Raw genomic sequence first — 20,955 nt, 5'->3', positions numbered from 1 at the left:
GTTCAAATTTTACGAATGGCATAGAGTTACGGCTTTGATTATGGTTATATTATTCGAAATTTGATTTTTTTTTTTCAAAGCAATGAGCAGTAAGATCTCAGAATAATATTCATTATTTAAAATTTCAATTTCTGATACAACTTATTTCTGACAGTCATGTGAACAAGAATGGTTCTGACACAATTCAGGATTATTATTTTAAAAAAATATTGATTTTTTTATAAGATTAGTTTGCAAGAACTAATAAGCTTTTAACTAAAATAATGGGTGTTATTATTTGTACTACTATGTAATCGGTTTAGAAAATGCTTACCGCTTGGTCAAATTTCGTGTGTAAATATATCCGGATAAATTTATCTATAATAATAACGGAAACAGAAGCTATGAAAAGCCTTCAGAAAAGCGCAATAAATTTCTTCAAGAAATGAAGACATTAAAAGCATGATGGCATAAATTATATAGAAAACAGAAAGTTGGTAACATATAGGTTGTGTCCAGGAAATTTCCAGAATGATTTCCATTTACTTATTGTTTAAAATTGAACCAGCCTCGTATTATCTAGAAAGATGTAATGATACTGAAAATTTTAGATGAATCTAATAGTTATTTACGTTCACTAAAGAGAAACTTTTTTTAATACACTGAAAACAGACATAACTGTGTCAACTCAAGTAATGAAAGCACCCTCTCCTTAAGGAACGAGGAATTTGTACTAACTGCTTTGGCCCATTTTAAAATCACAATTTTAATGAATTTTGGCAACAAAATCATTTCAAGATCACAATCCACAACATTTTATTTAACTTTGGCAGATTTACATAGTTTTCCTGACTTTTTCATAAGCTCAGACTGTGCAGACATTGTTATCCAAGTGCGTATACAATTTAAGTATTAAGTAAACCATTAAAATAAACAATGCATCTTACATCAATCATAAATTTTAAATCATTTTGGTTTCAACTTTTTTAAATATTGATACTATTTCCGATATTTTCATTGAATTATAACCATTTCTCTGCTTCATTTATCAATCTTACATTTTTTAAATAAAAATATATGAACGGAGGGCAGTTCACCTTATACTCCTACATTCTTGTTTTATTTTGGTCTGTAAAGATACTGAATTTTAAAACAGATGAAACATTTTAAAAAAAAGTATATTATCTTACGAATGCACAATTTATTCAATCTCTCAGAAGCTTTAGAAAAATAGCACGAGTGATTTTGAAAAGAAACTTAATTTCAGGAAAATTTAAGTTTTCATTTTAAAAAATCGAGTAAAATAATGCGGCAAATATATATATTATGCAATCTAATTAATGAAAAAAGTTATAAAATAAATGTTTTTTTTCTTAAAAAGAAAAAAAAATTCCAATTTATTATTTTGTACAGATAAGTTGTGAATATACTAAGCTACATATATTTATTATAAGTGGAATTAAACAATATGCTTTAGCAAATATTAGTTAATATTATTCTACATTTATTCAAGATATACAGCTCAAAGACCGAAATGACTTAAAATCAAAAAAATATTGCCAGGTCTTATAAAAAGAAAAAAACTTGAATATTTTCCATTTATCGATTTTGAAAAAAAGCATCAGGAAAAATTAAAACAAATAGAGTATACACTAGCAAACTATTAATAGCAGCACATTTCTTCCACATCGAATACATAATATCAGAAATTTGAGTTAGTAATTAGTAAAAGAAATAAAGATAAATACAGAATAAAATATACATATTGATACATACCTCACCCATGCCGAATTTACCACTCTACAAACAAAATATTTTTTACGCCATATTTAACTAATTGATTCGAAATAATTAGTGATAATTTTGATTCTTTTTCTATCTCAAAAATACTTATAAACTTACTGAGACAAAAAAATTATTGAGTAATAAAATTTTTATAATGTAAAATCCTAATTATATTCACTTCCTTAACAAAAAATGTTATGATAAATAAAGAAGAAAAACATCAGAAAACTAGGGTTATTAATTAGAATTTGACAGATAATTATACCAAATCAGCTCTTACGCATAATATCAACATTTTTAAACAGAAATGTTTTGTTCTAAGGGGAAGAAACGTGCTTGAAAATATTCTTTTTTTTTTTAAAAAAAAGGAAGAGATAGTGTTATAAGGAGAACTTAAAAAAAAACACAATTTACAAGTATAAACGAAAGAGACTTAATAAAAACATGAACACTATTGGATGAAAATTAAGGAATTATTTAATATATATATATGCGCAAAATTCTTAAGAAAAATACACTTTACCTTATACTGGAAAACTTAATATTTCTGAAATATTACTTCTATTCAATCAAAAAAAAAAAAGTACATACTCATTAAGTCAAAATAATAGTAGTATTAGAAACAAAAATTAATACTACTATCGTTAACACAGATCTTCCATAGAACTAAGTATACATTATAACTAAAGTCAAAGACTACATCAGACCAATTCACACAAAATATGTAATGAACGTATAAAAAATGAATACGTATATATTTGTATTAATTATTATCTTTTGTCAAAGTCATAAAATATTCAGCTAGAATATATCTCTACCCATGTTTAATTAGCACCATTCATATCGTATTATATATATGTATATACTCAGGTACTCTTCTAAAATGTGTAAAATCTCTAAATATATACCTCTAATATATAACCTCTAAGGAAACTAACTAGTGCTTCATAAAAGATACAAAACAAAAAAAATCTATAACTGAGTTTTAATACAGATAATACTGATTTCAGAACAGAAATATTGATATGTGTTATGAAGAAACACTTCACCTATGTTTTTATCATATGGAATACATTTATTTGAGTTTAGACCGATCTAATTAATATTATTATTATTAGTTTAGATTACTGATCATATCAGTAACATAACAATTTTATTTTGTTTTCAAAATCAGCTTAACATCCCAAAAGAGCCAGCACATAACAAAATATATACAATTAAGCTTTTAGCAAACACATTTTAGAGTGATGCTTCTTGTAATAATTAATTGCAAGTATTTTCTGATGAAAATATTATTTGATTCAAACATTTTGCACAGGTTTTGACCAAACATTTCACACAACTTAGAACAGAACTTAAATACTATCTATTTATTCATTGTTGTTAACTTTAGATTTTTTTTCGAATATTAGATACTGTTACAAGTTACATTCCACACGTATTTAAGAGACATATGATAGTGATATATTTATACTACAACATATTACATCCTTCTTGGACATCAGATTATTTAACTTTCATTTTTTTAAAAACTATATATTTGTTTTAAATAAAATTGTAGGGGAAAAATGTATACTGAAAAAAACTAGGATCTTAGATGGAAAAGATCTCGAAGTTTTATCTTGCTGTTTACTCAATTGTTTACATTTTTCTATTTGCAAAACAAGGTTTTCGACTAATGTTAAGCTCATTTCTATGTATTGTATTATTTCTGATACATTTTTTTTTTTACTTGTTACTTTAAATCAGGTTCAATCACTTTAAGTTAATATATTATCAATTAATCCTTGTACTGATAATACACGGCACCAACTAATCACTGAATACTTCAAATCGAAAATGACCTACAAAGAGAGAGCGAAAAATAATAATACATTCATTGCAAAAATCTATATAAACAAGCAATTTTATTATTTTATAAAACGAACTAGTATCGTGTATTAGTAAAAAATACATTTATCTTGCATCTGGGACACAAAAATCACAACAAACTGTTTCAGGGATCATCTGGTCTCTTTACCGACTTATCTTCTTCTGTTACGCTGCCCACTAAAATATGCTTATAGGTTCTGTGTATCCATACAAACCCATGATTCAATGGAAAACCTTTCGAGCAGTGCGAAGAGTACACAGTGAAGGAGTTCGATTTGTATTCAAGTGATATTTTCCACATTCTGAAAACTAGAAGTAGTATTATGTTAGTACCAATTTAGTAGAGAAATTATGAGTGGAGATGAAATACATGATGTCCCAGGAGGAAGGGACAATATTTTCGGAAATAGTAGTATGGGTGATTCTAAGCAAAAATTTTCATGTGAACATACGTTCTAATCTCAACGGTTTGAGAGCTACAGGTTGTGAACCATTTTTTACTTTATATTACGTATTGCTTACCCTGTAGTTATTCTACAGAGGTGCCACATAGCGAATTTGAAAGGTGATGGAATAACCTTTCCAACGATATGCAATATGTGGCATTGGTACCTTTGGAAGAGAAGTTATTGAGGGATATTTGGAATTAGTGTTGCCATCTAATTTCTTTAAATAACCTTAACTTCTCAAATTTCACTCAATAGCTTGCCCACTAAAGACAACACTGCCACATGCTGCATACCGTTGAAAAGGCCATTCCATCACCTTTCAAATCCGCTGTCATATCTCTATAAAATAGTTACAGGGTGAACAATACTCAAGAAAGTCAAAAATGGTTCACAACTTATAGCTCTCAAACCTCTGAGATTTGGACCTATGTTCATATGAACTTTTTTACATAAAGTCACTCATAATACCATTTCCCAAAATATTGCCTCTTCCTCCTGGAACACCCTATATATTCCTTGAACACTTAATTGATCACAGACAATAGCTTCTCGTTATCTATTACAGTTTTTGCTGTATGGTAATCAACGTTAAAACCGGAAGTGGCAGAAAAGTCAGGGAAATAGATTTCTACCACTTCCGGTTGAAAAGAAGGTTAAGAGAGAAGATAATACCTATTCTTAGAATGCTACATCAAATTTAAAAAAAAACTCTTCTCTGTATTTCTTATCGTTTTTATTCTACAGGGTTCCTATTGATCTGAAGAAATCTATTTCCCTGACTTTTATGACAGATGTCGGACGACGTTGACACATAAATAAGAAATAAATAACGATGAATATTTATACATGAGAACATTTATTCTATTGACAAAAAAAGTAATCAATTCCTCATACATACATTTCACTTACCTCCCATAAAAATCTGAGCAACAATCCATACTGTGATCATTAATATGTACCTACAAACGTCTGAAAATCAATTAGTCCGAAGATACGATACTTCATATACATTCATTTGTAATATTTCCTTGACTCCCTGATTTCCTTGACCAGTAGGGATCCTTTTCTAGGTAGATCAAAATTCAAACCGGAAGTTGTAGTGAATTTTTATCACACACGGTTTTAGTAGATAATCAGGGATAGAGATGAAATTGGAATGCTTAATTGATTGAAGAAAGCTGCTTCTCACTATCTGCCACCTTCAGTTTGAATATTCCTTCCATCAACGAACCTGACTCCTAAATTTTGATCCTTTATGTAATATCATAATCAGGATATAGCAGGATGATGATCAGACCTACCAATTCATCAAGTAGTTCTTGAGGTTTTTGCCTTCAGGACGGAAGGATACACGGACAAAATAAATTAACAAAAGATAAATTCAATCCACGCTTTCGTAATACTTAGTTTAAGGCGTAGAAACTGGATCACATACAGGATGGACCGGAAGTGGAAATACTTCCCCTTTAGTTTCAACAGTATAGTGTTATTTATGTTAGAATGTCTGTACTAGTGTTGTAAAATTTCCGGAAATTTTGAACCGGCTGGTAAAAAAAAAAAAAAAAAAAAAAAAAAAAAAAAAAAAAAAGTTTTTCCGGTTTCTTTCCGGAAAAATTGGGAAAATAACCAAAATCTTTGTATTAGGTTAGTTTTACTAGTAATAGGACAGTTTTTTTTTTTTTTTTCGAACGCGTGAAAAATGTAAATTGAGAAATTTCAATATTGTGAATATTTAAAAAAGAAGCATTCGAAAATAAAACTGTTGTAAATATTCTTGACAATTAATAGTCTGCACTCATTTCCTTTTAGTCGTTTAGGCCTACTACTGGTTGTGCATTAATTACATAAATTTTATAATTGTATATACATCTACCATCATGAAGGGTTTCTATTGCAACAAATAGGGCTCTTGAATGAAACTGAGTGCTTAAATGTGCTCTTTGATCTAGTGAAATTTTGTTAATTTTAACCAAATTACTTCTTAAAAGAAAGAGCAGTAGACGAATTTCACTAATACTCATGCACTAAGACATATAATTATTATTATTTAGTATTCAAATACAAACTTTAATATAAACTTTATGTACAAAATTTTGTACGCAAACAAATACCTGTTTTCTAATGCGACAAATTATCTCAACTATATATAAAACTACATGAGCTGACATAAATTATTGAGCACTTCCTGTAGTGCTACAATGATTAAATTTGGCATGATTGTAGCTTTCCGGAACTAAACCACAGGAAAATTGCCAAAAGTGAATATTTTTAACTTTTAGGGGGTCTAAAGAGGAGATGAAGAATTTCCCCATGTTATTTAAACGGACCTTTTTTGGACCTATAACCTCATGTTTTATTTACTTAGAATTGGGATAAAAACTTGAAATTCGGTATGCTTGCACGTTTTTGTTAGTGTTACCTAAGTGATTCATCAGAAATAAAAATTTCCAGCCGTAGAGTGGTTTTATGGAGAAGTGAAAAATCTTTCCCATGTTAATTATATGGAACGTCTTCTATACCCCAAAATGTTTAGGGACTTCGGGCAGGATTAGAATCATGAAATCTAGCCTTCCAGGACTAACCGATAGGAAAATTTCCAGAAGTGAATATTTTTAATCTTTTAGAAGTCTAAAGGTGGATGAAGAAATTCCTTGCTATTTAAATGTGCGTTTTCTTGGGATACAAAATCTTATCTTTTAGACAGTTGAAATAGGAAAAGAAATAATAGAATTGTGGGTTCTAGAGGTGTGAGGCCGTAGGCCGAGCAAAGACACTGTGTTGGGGAGGGGGGCGAAGCCCCCGGATGGGCAAATTTAGGAAATGTGAAGAGCAAGTTCACGAAATTCACTGTTGATTCAAAAGCCGATAGATAAGAAATGCGAGGCCGTAGGCTTAGCAAACTCGGGGGTCTGGGGGAGAAGCCCCTAGCTAGCCAACGACTAGTCTACGCATATAAAATGAAAGTGACTATATTTGTAACTTAACAACTCTTGAACCACCAGACTGATCTCGATCAAAAATTTCAACATAGATGAGGTTCAGGCTTGGGATGGACTTTACCATTTCACTTTAAAAGTGCAACTTGGAGGGAGGAAGTGCGCTAATATATATTAAAAATTACTTATCTTAGTGTCGAACTCATAGTTTTCGGAGCTGCTGAGATGAACAATGACATTTCCAATGAAGCTTAAATTCAAATTTAGCACTGCAACTTGGGGGAAGGGGAAGGAGATATATAAAATGATCAAAAATGACCGACATTTGTATCAAATCCATAGTTTTCGTGGTTGCTGGGATGAACAGTAACATTTCCGATGCTGTTGAAAGAAAAATTCAGGACGCAACTTAGGGGAGGAGGCTGAAAATAGCCTATATGAGTGTCGAATCCATAGTTTTCGGGAACCCTGAAGTGAACAGTGACACTTTCGATGCCGTTTAAATCCAATATATCCCCGCAAACTGGGGGAGGAGGGAGATATGTATAAAAATGATGCAAAATGATCGATATTAGTGTGAATCCATAATTTTCAGGGCCGCTGAGATTAACAGTGACACTTCTAACGCCATTTAAATCCAAATTCAGCGCTGTGACCTGGGGGCGGAGGACATATACAAATGATCGAAAATGACCAATATTAGTGTTGAATCCATAGTTTTTGGGGCTGCTGTGATGAACAGTAACACTTTCGATGCCGTTTAAATCAAAATTCATTCTCGTAACTTGGGGGTTGGGGGAGAGAGGAAATATATATATATATATATATGATCAAAAATGACTGATATTGGTGTCAAATCTATGGTTTTTGGGGTTCTGAGATGAACATTAACTCTTCCGATGCTGTTTAATTCCCAATTCAGCGCCGCAACTTGGGGGAGGGAGAAGGGATGGATATATAAAAATCACCAAAATGACCGATATTTGTGTCGAATTCATAGTTTTTGGGGTAGCTGAGATGAACAGTGACACTTCCGATGCCGTTTAAATCCAAATTCAGCCCCCATTAGTTATTTCTAAAGGGGGAAAGTGACATGTAAGAGTAACTGAAAATGGCTGATACGAGTGTCGAATTCATAGTTTTTGGGGTCTCTAAGTTCATTGGTGACAGTTTTGGTGTCCCTTATATCCAAAATGAAAAGTTTTATCTTCATGCGAAGAACAGATATTCTGTTAGTCTTTAGGGGGTCTAATAATAAAGAACGAAAATTTCACATGTTAAATTCTTTAATATATTTGTCGCTGCTCAAATTTAAGCACTTGTGTAGTGTATGTGTGTATATGTAAATAAGATAATCTCTCTTTTTGAGATGTTCGAAAAATATAATTACAAATAATAAAGAGGGATTTTTATCAGAATTCAGAAAACTAAAAAGTAAAATTAAAAAAGCTGGTGCCTTAAGTATTTTTTCTGCTAGCGAAATACGTTGTATACATATATGCTGCAGACACGTTACAGCAAATAAGATTAGTATCAGGTGAAGAAATAGTTTTTAATTGTATTTTCCGGGTTTTGTCGATATTTCCGAACAAAATATTTTTTTCTAATGGGTTCGAAATTTCCGGAAATTTTACACAGGACAAGAAAGATACGTATCTCCATAAAATATATATTTGATTTTAACATACTGGTATTAATTAAAATTATTCTGGCCCTGTTATTTTAACACTTCGCTGCTTTAAAACGGTAACTTTATAAAATTACTTAAGATAATTTAAATTACGTCTATATTATATTTTAGGATCATATTTTATATTTCCTTATAGGATTATATTTTAGGGTATTTTGTAGCCATAACTCCAATCTATTACGGTGCTAACTTTAAAGAAGTGGTACAAACATGTTTGTTGCCACAAAATTTCCCTATACTAATACAAGAAACGTAACTACTCAATGATCTTAACTGTAAACTAGTAAATTTAAAATAGTTTTCATTTTAAAAGCATAATGTAGTAAAATATTCGAAAATTTCAATTTTTCCCAGATTTTCCGTTTTTTTAAGCTCGGGAAAAAACTTTTTTTTTTTTTTTTTTTTTTTTTTTTTTTTTTTTTTTACCCAAAATTTCCAGGCCTTTACAACACTAGTCTTGAAGTCTTAAGTGTATTAAGAGTCATAAACATCGGTATGATCATGATCTATGTCGTAACACAGCTGAATTCTGCGCCAAGTTCTCCGTTTTATCGGTCGACCGCCTCGGGATAGGTGTTTCACACTGCCCTAGCAAATGCACGTTTTTCCCACCCCAACATTGTTGCTTTTCTTGGTGGATTAATACCAAAGCGGTCGGAAAATTTCACTTTAACACTTTCCATGGTGTCACCTGTGTAAGGCCTTTCGTGAAGCAAACCACAACAAATAATCTTTGTTCAATGCTATATGGAATTTGATCACAGATTGTTTGATTACTCCAACTTCACTGCAAAGTTTTGTTGCCAAGCAGAAAACAGCAGAAAACAAATGAATATGGATAGCAATGTTGCCAGACAATGCCAAGCAATGTTACCAAACAAATGTGGGTAAAACCTAAAAGCGTCAGAAAACACCAATTAGGGGTACGTTCACTTCCGGACCACGGTGCAGAAATGCATTATAAAGCACTAAACAGTTTCTGATCTTATAGTTAAGTATTACGCAAAAATAATTGTGAAATGTGGGGGGAAAAAAGTAGAACGTATTGTCAGTAACAAAGTTAGAAAATCAAAGTTATTGTATACTGTCCATATATTTTTCTTTTTCTTTTTCTTCTTTCTTTCTTTTTTTTTTTTTTGGAAGGGGGTGAGGATTTATAAATTAATACAACAGTTTTTATTATGTAACTTTGTTAGTGAGAGTATGATGTACTTTCCTGATATTCGCAGTTAAGGCCACTTCACAAAAAAATACTTCCTTAACATTCAGATAAGAAAGCCCTTACTGCCATAAAACGGCTTTCCGTGTGATGAATTTTTTATGCACAATCAACCAACGTGTTGAAAACGAGTGGTGCGAAAGTTTTCTGTTGAAGCATGGATTTTTACGACAAAGCCTATAAATATGTTCCAGATTGTAGCGTAACGAAGATAACTTTATAAAGAGACTATAGAACCCCTGAAACAGATTGTGATTTTTAAGTATAGCTGGCACAGGAAGAGTTAGTGCTCTTTAGAAAATTACCAAGTGTCAGATGTTTTGTCGTTTCAATAGTCTGTGCTTCGGAACGAATGCTATTTGTTGTCCAAGAAAAATACATCTTTTGAGCAAAAAGATGAACCAGAAGCAAATTATTTATGCAAAGAGGAAAAAATAAAATTTTTGCAATTTTTGCTGTTTTAAGTACAAAGAGCATTTGTTCCGAAGCACTTACTATTGAAACAGGAAAACGTCTGACAGCTAGTAATTTGTTAATGAGTACACAAGTTTTAATTTACATTAACTAACAAACGACAATGCATATCTTCACAGAAAAGAAGTTCTTTTTACTTATTTCTGCAAAAAGATTGTGGATAGTGGAGACAGAAATGTTTATATAAATGGAACCATTTTTACAAAGTATTGTTAAAAGAATATTTCTGTTTCAACATTTGCACAAGTTTTCTACCGCTATTAGTGGTATGCTTTGCAAATAATAATTATTCAATTTAAATGCTGGTAATTCTTTTTCAAGAATGGAAGCCCAAAAGGTAAAGATCTATTAGGTTCTACAACTACACAAAAATTTATGGGTTTTTCTTCGTAGTCTTAGCTTTTGGTAGTTTAAGAATGTCTCCCAAATGGATTCATTATCAAAAATAAACACGGCAGCGGGAGAAAAAATACTGATGAAAGTCTTAGAAAGGGTTGAAATCATTTAATAAATACAACATTACTTTGGGATACAAGGTCAGTACTTAATTATAAGTTAATGATCAGTGTTAGTTTGTTCACGGTGATGGTGGAGAACAGGATTTGCTCTTTTACGGGAAGATTTTCGGGCCACTGGTTTCTAAATCATAATCTACCTTAGAATTTTAGATTAAATAAAAAAATATTCTCTTCCTTCCCTCAGTTTCTCTTTAGATATTTATTAAACTGAGCTATTTATAAATAGTAAAACTAATAAATGTGCGTTCAATTGTAAAATTATTATAGCAATTAAACTTGTGCATAAAATTGCAATGTTCTTACTATTTACGAAAAAGTGTTATATTCTAACATGTAAAACAGCAAAATAAATTCGCAAAAAATAAGGCAACTACCCATCATACTCGTGATGTATCTGCTACGAAAAACTCTACAAGAAGTTAATGGATATCTATAACAAGTATTTAAGAAGTAACAGCATGCTACTAACGTAATAGATCATAATACTGGAACAGTGCATATGTAAAACATGCAATTTGTTACCTTTACTTACTTGTGCGAACCATGTACATCGTAATGAGTTGGCTTGTCCAAAGTTAATCTTTGCCATTCTCGTAATCTAGGCTGCAGCATTTAAATATGTCACCATTACCCACTGCTGTGGGACAACCTGGTTATAATGATAAGACATTCAATGACAATACTATTGGTGAAAAATAAGACACTTCAATTAATGCCAGCATTTTTACTTAATGATTCTAGCAACACACCATAACCACGATACAACTAACCATCTAAACTAATAAAGTACTAGAACTGATGTAATGAAAATATTACCATTTTTATTCCTTATAAAGGACAGTCCCTCCCAACATTACCTAAGGCGGTTTTGACAATATGCAGGTGTCATGAGTCATGCAGATCTGACTGCAAAAAATAGTTTACTATTCATGCTTTCATGTATGTGTGTGTGTGGGGGGGGAAGGGAGATGGGGCGACAGTAGTTGATTGCACTGGTGGTCGCCTTCTTGTCAGTTACGGTAGCCCGAACGACCGTTTTGTTCAGATGCTCTCGTAATATGTCGCAATTGGGATACGTTCGCGGTGATACTCTCTGCTCTCCACCATTCACCATCAATGGTCTACTGACACGTCACGACTCACGAGAGCAGTAATTCTGGGTAAAGATCACTCGGCCTCTTGCGACACCTTACATGGGCATGCTTGAAATCACTTAATTTCACAATAGACGTCTGCTGGTATTCTTCCATTGCATATACAGACTCTGATACACACATAACTACAATGATCATGTTGTTTGACTCCTTCAAACTATAAAAGTCGCTTTTTGAACCTCTGTTAAGCGACAAGGGGAGAGCCACGTGATATGGCGAAACGCAAATTAGTCAAATCTGATCCCTGAAGATCGCACATCCTCTACACCAAGAGACAGACTCTTGTATTCAATCATTGTGGAGTATAGTGAGCGTGAAACAGTATTGAATGCAATCGAAGCGCCCGCCAAGTGTGAGCTACATGATGTAATTCGATTTCTCCAAGCGGCTGCTGATTTTCCTAAAATTCCAATATTAGATAGTTCAGATAGTGATTGCAATCGAAATGCCCGCCAAGTATGAACTACATGATGTAATTCGATCTTTCCAGATGACCGCTGACTTCCCTGAAATTCCAAGTTCAGATAGTTCAAATAGTGATTGCAGTCGAAGCGCCCCCCCCCCCCCCCCCAGTGTGAATTACATGATGTAATTCTATTTCTCCAGGTGGCTGCTGATTTTCCTGCAATTCCAAGATCAGACAGTTCAGGAACCATATTTTATACTTTCAAGAACCACATGATTCGTGCGTTTATCAAGGCCGTCTTCCGTCACAAATATCCACCATTGGCTTCTCTCGTCATGTAGGTTGGTGAGTCTTAGCAATCGTGTATAAAGTTCCCATCATAATCCCTAATCATTCAGCGATGAATGGCTTATGTATTGTACTCTACGCCTAGAGAAATCGAATTACATCATGCAGTTCACACTTGGTGGGCGCTGCGATTGGACTCGATACTTTCACGTTCACAATGATTGAACACCAGTCTCCAAGGAACAGATTTGACTAACCTGCGTCCCGCCATTTCAGAGATTCTCTTCTGGTGCCTTAACAGATGTTGAAAAAAAAAAAAAAAAAAAAAAAAGCGGCCCTCGTAGATGCAGTATGCTATGTACAGGCAGAACAATTCGCTTGTCTCTAAGGCTATCGATGTGCTGGGAACTTCAATGTAAGCTCAGCAAGCCCTCTACAGATGTACATTTTGTGGTGATTTGATTTGATTTGGAGAAGTGGACCTAGAGTTTAACGTGGGTTTCAAACCACTAGCTCCCACAGGGAATCGAATCCGGGTCTCTCACGTCAAAGGCGCTTACGCTAACTGCTTAGTCACGAGGGAGCACACATTTTCTGGTGAGTATTTCATTCAAACAATTCATTGTATGAGAGTTTTAAAAAACATTTTCACCAGTTAATAGAAAATCCTCTCTCTATAAAAGTGTCCAAATTAACGGATTTTAGCGTATATTTTTCTATTCTTTAAAGAAGACGCCCAGCGTCTCTCTAACAGCGATTTCAAAGTCAATGTCCTAACAGACACGGTAAATATCTAATTTTCTACTTAGCGAAAACATAACTATCTTGCGTTCAACAAATGGAAATAGAAAATGAATTATTCACTAGAAAACTGTGAAAGCATTATCACATACACTAAAAAAATAAAAGTGCACCATCAGCGCTTAGGCTAAAATCATCAGACTGGGAGTGAAAGAAGTAGGATTAAAAAAACAAGTGGAAGACAAATAACACATGATTTGTGGTAACTTACTGTACGGCATAGAACATATCATATTCACAAAACAGAACACCTCAATCTTATAAACAAAGGAATCCCGAAACAGAAATGAAAAGTAAATTTCTAACCAGAAAATGGTGAAAACATAATTACATACTAGAAAACAAAGAAAATGAAATCTGTCAGTTTTGCGTACTGCGATTATGCCTTTTAGGCTAAAGAATACGATGAATGAGTATTAAATAAGTGGAGGAATGAAAACGTGAAAGGAAACTGATCCATGGATACAGTATCATCCACCACAAACTCAAATGTAGTGGGGTTGAAACAGAGGCCAGAGACAAGCACTGTACCAGAGCCACCGTTTCCCCAATTAAAAAAATAAAGGTACACTATTAGCACTTTCGCTAAAATCTTCATCAGATTACAAGAGATAGAAGTAAGTGTAAAAGAAAAAAATAATAAAATAAAATAAAATAAGGAACAGAGAAGTAGCTGCGAAGTATCCATCCACATTAGCATCATGTTGGAGTCTAGGGTCAAATGATAGTAGTAACAGGCCGGATGCGGAGTTTAGTAGAGAAAAATAAAACCAATGGAACTGGTGGTTCCGTAAGAACATAGGACAGCGAGGTGGTAATAAATCAACAGTAAGATCTGCCTACAATCCAAAACCCTGTTCCTAGTATTGACGACCTTACAGAACGCATCACTACTTTCCTTGACTATCACCCCTGCAACTATACCTTGATACGAGGACTATTCCATAAGTTTTGTCTCCAACTCCCTAATTTCTTTTACTAATGGTTGTACGCGAATAATTTTACCTTTAAACGAAAGCTTGAACGTTCTCCTTTCGGAGTCATCTTTCAGTTTTCAATACAGCAACCATTGGCGTCGACTCACTTGCACCAACAGTGCACTCCTTCTTGCCTACTGACGACACCGTGTGCGTGGGTTTTGTCGGGGTTCTCCCGTTTCCTCTCACTTTCTTCATTTTACCATTTCATTCATTACTCATTATCATCGTCTCCTTTAGCCTAGCCGGCATAATCGTGGGACGTAAAACTGAAAAATTTCTTTTTCTCTTTTTTTCTTTTCTTTTTTCTTTTTGCATACTGACGGTGAAAAATGAGGCCGGTTGCTGATGACACAAGAACGCACTGACCTGATGACTTCCATTTCGGATGAGAAATGCTGGAAATTCAGGTGTTTCTTAAGCTTTGGGAATAGCCAAAATCACAGGGCTGACGGGTGGGTGCGGCAAAACATTTCTGGATTGGACTTTCTGCAACGCGGCAGTGGTCTCCCGGCTTGTATGCGGCCTTGCGTTGTCGTGTAAAAGAATGACAATTATGTGCGGACGAAATCCACGCTGACGTAATCGCAACTTCTTTAGTGTCTGCACGTAGCGCTCGAAGTTGACAGTAGCGCTACGTTCCAAAATATCAAGCAGCACCACACACCCATTTTCACTATCGCAAAAGATAGTGATCATGACTTTCCTTATTGATGGTTACGTTTTGAAATTTTTTCGACGGGAAGAGGATGGATATTTCACGGACTGGTGTTTAGTCTCGGGCTCGAAGTAGTGAGCCCAGGACTCGTTCCCAGTCACGAGACGTATGAAGAAGGCGTCGTCTTGGGTGTTGAAACGGGCCAAATTTTGCTCATATTCGTTTTGCCGGATTCCTTATTTTTTAAAGCTGTGTAGAACCCACCTTGAACACCCTTCTTTGAACCCAAGCTCTTCATGTATGATGTGATTCACTGTTCGAAGTGATATACCAGTAATGTCTGCAACCACTCTCTGTTTAATGCGCAGATAACGTGAACCAGCGCATCAACCTGCCCCATTTTCTCTGAAGTGAATGCAGTCTTTGACCGTCCAATGCAGTCCTTGTCATGCACATACGACGTGGCTGGACTCTCTGTGCGCACTGTCCGAACCCACCTCCTCATTGTACTAATGTCCACACATGCTTTCCCATGCTCAACACTCATGTGACGGTGGATATTGATGGGCGTCACACGTTTCACAGCACGGAATTGATGATTGCATGCTGTTATATCCGAATGATCATGGAGTCCATCACTAAACCTGTATCACTGATTTTGTAGTATTTAAGCTCTTTCATCCCTATAACAGTGCCATGGTGGAGATGTTGGGTACGCTGGTAAAGATGTATGATCAAACCTCTTTAGGCAGATGCTTCCATATGCTATAACAGATGAGACAACACTAACATCACCATCCTTTCGCGAATTAGCTTGTGAATGTTTGAAACAGTGGGTGGGAAACAGTGGGTGTACAATGAAGTTACAATAGTATTTGGAGGCAAAAAGTTAGATGATGAGCAAATAAAATGGATAGGAACTTGTTTATGTATTTATGATGCGAGACTTGGAAACCCGAAAAGGATCATTGTTTCCACTATTTGTAGTCCCAGTGAAACTATCTCTGCTTTCCACAATTACCACATCCACGCTCTAGTGGACAACAGGTTAACATTGAAACACATGGCGTTCGAATTCATAATTCAATGAATGCACCTTTTATAAATATTAAGCGGATGTCTGTGTCTCTCTATGAAAATATTGTCATTTCACAGATTTTCTGAACATGGTGTACGTACAATTACCATTACAAACTATTCTATATACTCTATCAAATTCATGTTTTAAAATTCTGTTAGTTACCATATTCCTGCTAGTTCCATTTACCTAAGTGCAGTAGAATTACATAGTAAACACCTCTCATTGATGAATGTACCGATTAGCGTTAATATGAGTTAAGGTGTTACGAAACACGGCGTTTCGTACAATCTATATTTTCTCACGTTATTTAAAAAAAAAAAAAAATGTTGCAACACTAGTTTGTTGCAAAGTTCATTCGTCTGACTCGAAAAGTTTAGAATTGACTTTTTTAGTTCTTTAAATAAACGCGTACGGTTTACAGAGAATAGTCAGTAAAAGATTATGTACACAATTGCATCTCAAGAATTCCAACAGCCTACAGGTCTCAAGTAACATAACAAGCTACACTGAACAGGTTCAGCCTCGTATACTACTCTTAGTCATTCCCCTTCCTACATCCTTAAAACAACTCCACCATGCTTCCTAGTTGTTCAGCTCCCCAAACCCTTGAAGCAGCTCCATGCTTCCTAGTCATTCACCTCGCCACATCCTTGAAGCAGACCCACCATTCTTCCTAGGCATTCACCTCCCCAAATCCTTGAAGCAGTTACATCATTCATTCTAGTCACTCATCTCACCATATCCTTGAAGCTGTCTTACCATGCATCCTTTTTACCTCAAGAATAAAATAAACGTCCAAGCGAATATTCTCTCACTATGAATTTGTCCGAGTTTTCTATCAATTCGAGGAAAGTAGAAAGTTCAAATGTTTCCACATGTATCTGTCGATTACAAAGGAAGTGTGTAATAATCGAATGTAGCACGAAAGGCGCTGGCCTACTAATACAGCGCACGAAAGAGAAAGTTATAATTTGTCCAGTAATAATAACATCACTAGATGGATATAATGAAAATTGATGTCTGTTGTTTAAAATACGTCTGAAGAAGCAGCCCTTTAAGAAATAACGGGACATTTATTATCCACATTTTGTAAATAAATGTTTCTGTCATGTGTCTTTCACTTTACTTCGTGAAATATAATAATCCTGCCTGAAGCAAATGTAATTTTCTCAATATTTCGTCAGTCTTGATCAGGAAGACACGATGAGATTGTTTTAGAGGTTTCAAGAACAGAAATAGACAACGAAGATTTTAAAACTGTATTTTAAAGACTGATGTGATTCAGATGAGCACTGATAAGTTATATGGCTGTAAGATATTCATTATTTCCAACTATTCCGGGCGTACTAAATATCAAACAGCGCTCACCTGGATTACAATAATGTTCACAGAATAGTGTTAAAATTTTTATTGTTCATTTCGTTCCCAAAAGCAAAATGAGTTTATCGTATGTTCGTGATCAACGCTAACGAATTTCAACCAAACTACTGAATATACGAGGATAAGTAAAAAAAAAAAAAAAAAAAAAAAAAAAAAAAAAAAAAAAAAAGCAATTTTGACATAACTCTTCTTTCATTGTTCACACTGACCTCTGTCCTCGTTTATTTTATTGTTATGCTGTTATGCTACGGAAGTTTGATTCTATTTCCTCTATTTGTCTTCCTTTTGTTGCAGATAGATCATGGTCGCTCCATTAGAAGTTTGCACCAAAGAGGAACAACGAGAAGTAATCCGGTTTTTGTGGTCGAAAGGTTATATCAGGAACCGCAATCCATCAAAGACTTCCGGCACAATACGGGAACAGTGTCTTGCCGCAACGGAGTGTCTATGAATGGATTCAAAAATGGTCGCACAAGTGTTACGCACGAGGAAGGAGCCGGAAGGAGATCATCTATGGCCACAAATGATAACATTGTGCGTGTACGTGACATAATTCTGTTGGACAGACGAGTGACTACTGATGAAGTGACACATCGTCTGGAAATCAGCCGTGATTTCTGACACACTTTCCGACCTCAAAAAACGGATCACTACTCGTTGTTCCTCTTTGGTGCAAACTTCTAATGGAGTGGCAATGATCTATCTGCAACAAAAGGAAGACAAGTGGAGGAATCAGGATCAAACTTTTATAGCATAACCACAACAGCATAACAATAAAAATAAACGAGGACAAGGGTCAATATAAATAATGGAAGAAAAGTTATGTCAAAATTGCGGATAATTTTTGACTTATCTTCGTACTAATTTATTTGCATATGTATAAATTAAATCCTCACTACGTACAAGAACACATGGAAGAAAAACAGATCTTATTATTATTATTATTATTTATTTATTCTATTGCTTTCCCAGAACTTATGGATCAGATTATGTATACCACAAAAGTATTCCACAGTTTTATAAAAGGTGAACCTTCTCGAATTAGACTATCCAATGATCTAAATATGTAGCATTTCGTTCATTAAGTCTAATTTGCAGAGAAAAACAGAATTTCAGCGCATTATTATATCATCATCAGATAAAAATGCTAATGGTGTAACTTTTAACTTATTACTAAAAGGAAAATCTTTAAAAAATGGAACCTACCTGTGTTAGTAAGTCCTGCCATGGGCATTTCAATGTCCTGCGCATGGACTGACGTGGGAATCCTTTGCGTCGGCCATAGTGTTATCACTGACGGGGGTCGAACCAAATTTCCTAGATTTCCCGGCGTCATAGGAAAAGCATGTGACGCGGCGATAAGCGCCGTTTTGTCTGCTACATCTTGGTTCTGAAGAAGATCGTTTCCCAATAGATTGCCACTACCATTCATAACAATATGATGTTGAAAATTACTTCCAGGTGATGTCATTGAACCATTCTGATGGTAATGTTCATTTTGCCCGTTGTTACTATTAATAATATTATTGTTCAGATTGGCCATACTACCATTCAGCAGCTCATAGGGATAATTGTTAAAGTAAGATAACTTTCCATTGCCGTTTGGAATATTAATCGGAAAATTGGTTGGGTATGGCAATCTCTGGTTGGAAACATCTTGAGAATGATTATTGGTACTTAAAAGGTATCTATTGTTGGGAACTCCTGAAGAGTGAAGACTGTTCTTGAAGCGCGTTCCAGCAATTTGAGATTCCTGTTGGTGGCCGTTAGTAACACATGAGAGTCTACCATTCAGGATATTTTGTTGTGGTAGTTTATTCACACACATGAAATACCCATTTGGAATTTCTGATGCTAAAGACTTGCGATCTGACAGAAGGATGCTAGGATTAGGACACTGAGTGGCAATACTTGTCTGCATCATCCAATTAGCCAAAGGTGATTCCACAGAAATAGGTAACTGAGGTGTTCTGCTTCCAGAAGACAAACTGCTTTGTGATGTGACCTTGGATAAATTGAAAATTTAAACGTTTCAAGTATCGTCTTAATTACTTGATAAATAGCTATTTTATCTAATACGATTCACATTCAATATTCATTACCCGAAATGATTTAATTGTGTATATTTCGGTAAAAAGTTACTGCCTTCCTCACCTTATATCCTTCCAGAAAACTAACGATGTGTGTGAAACTACGTTCTGAAAGGTTGTGTGCTAAGAAAGACAATAACTTTTTGGTGAAACGTTCACTATTAGATAATTTTGATTACTTTAGGGGCAAGTACTTTTTTCATAAATACATTATAAATAATTTAATAACATGCATTACACTATTAGAAAAGTGCTTCAAGGGTACAGTCTTGTTAAAAAAAAAAAAAAGAAAGAAAGAAAGAAAAAAACTAGGCGCACAATTTTCTATTAGATATAATTTTGGTTTGAAGGAAGATCTCAATCGACCAAACAAGATTTGCATTTATTATTATTGTTATTTAACGATAACATTTGACACATATTCATTTATATGATGTGTAAAAAAGATGTAGGTGTTTGATGCTAGTGTAGATCAAAGTTATTAAAAGGTTCATGTGTATTAAAAAAATTAAAAACAAAATCGAATTCAAGTTTCCTGTAGTGTCAGAGATCAGCAGAAATTTACACAAAAGGTCCATATACGCCAAGTCATAACTCTAAGTAGCTGTTACAGCTTCAAGTAATTGAGCAGTAAGTTTAAAACGCACGTAATCTTAAAGGTTTCTAGTCAATAACAGTAACTTAACAAGTGTTTTTTCAATGGCTATATAACTCTATAAAATAGTTCTACATTCCATATAGTTGTAGTGCAAAGTATTTGGAGGCTCAGTAGATCGCTCAAAAGAAGAATTGTTTGAATACAAAAGAGTTACATCAGCAAGAGTTTGCATATTATAATTTTTCAACTACGCATACCAAATAAATGTAAAATAACACTGAAAAATGAAAAGACACTCATGTGAGCTTCCTAAAGCTACTGACGAAGGCGACAGAGATTGCTGAAAAAGCTTACACAAAATTGAATGGCTTTTGAAAGACAGAACGTAGTCAGATTCTTTTGAACAAGACTGTTATGATTGCACATAAGAATATAATATTGACCAACATTCGTAAAGACAGCTACTATACACCTACAAATATATATAAATACGAATTAATACGTATATAGGACTCCCAGAATATGTTACATAAAAGGTGTAGACATAATATTACTCACTCTAATATCTTGTGAGATTTTTTTTAACAATAACAATATGAA

The 20,955-nt window shown here is 34.1% G+C and overlaps 1 protein-coding gene across 3 annotated transcripts in view; it reads right to left on the bottom strand.

Moving 5' to 3' along the window:
- Window positions 1-770: 770 nt before the first annotated feature.
- Window positions 771-20,955, bottom strand: part of LOC145683925 (uncharacterized) — a 32,209-nt gene continuing 12,024 nt past the window's right edge. Inside the window, exons 2-4 of one of the 3 annotated variants that reach the window (XR_014131214.1) lie at window positions 18,874-19,672; window positions 11,445-11,571; window positions 771-3,608 (exon numbers count right to left, since the gene is read on the bottom strand). Coding sequence is in view for 2 of the 3 variants with exons in the window: in XM_081755607.1 (XP_081611733.1) it covers window positions 11,498-11,571; window positions 18,874-19,672 (873 nt within the window). In the remaining variant the exon portion in view is untranslated. Of the gene's footprint in view, window positions 3,946-11,444; window positions 11,572-18,873; window positions 19,673-20,955 lie in introns of all 3 variants that reach the window. The other 2 variants (XM_081755607.1, XM_081755608.1) reach the window with 2 other exon arrangements.

This window comes from Thermobia domestica, chromosome 4 (genome assembly GCF_964235325.1).
Source record: "Thermobia domestica chromosome 4, izTheDome1.hap1.1, whole genome shotgun sequence".
Lineage (NCBI taxonomy): Eukaryota > Metazoa > Arthropoda > Insecta > Zygentoma > Lepismatidae > Thermobia > Thermobia domestica.
Note: the sequence above shows the minus strand (reverse complement) of the source record. Positions and strands in the feature narration are given on the sequence as shown.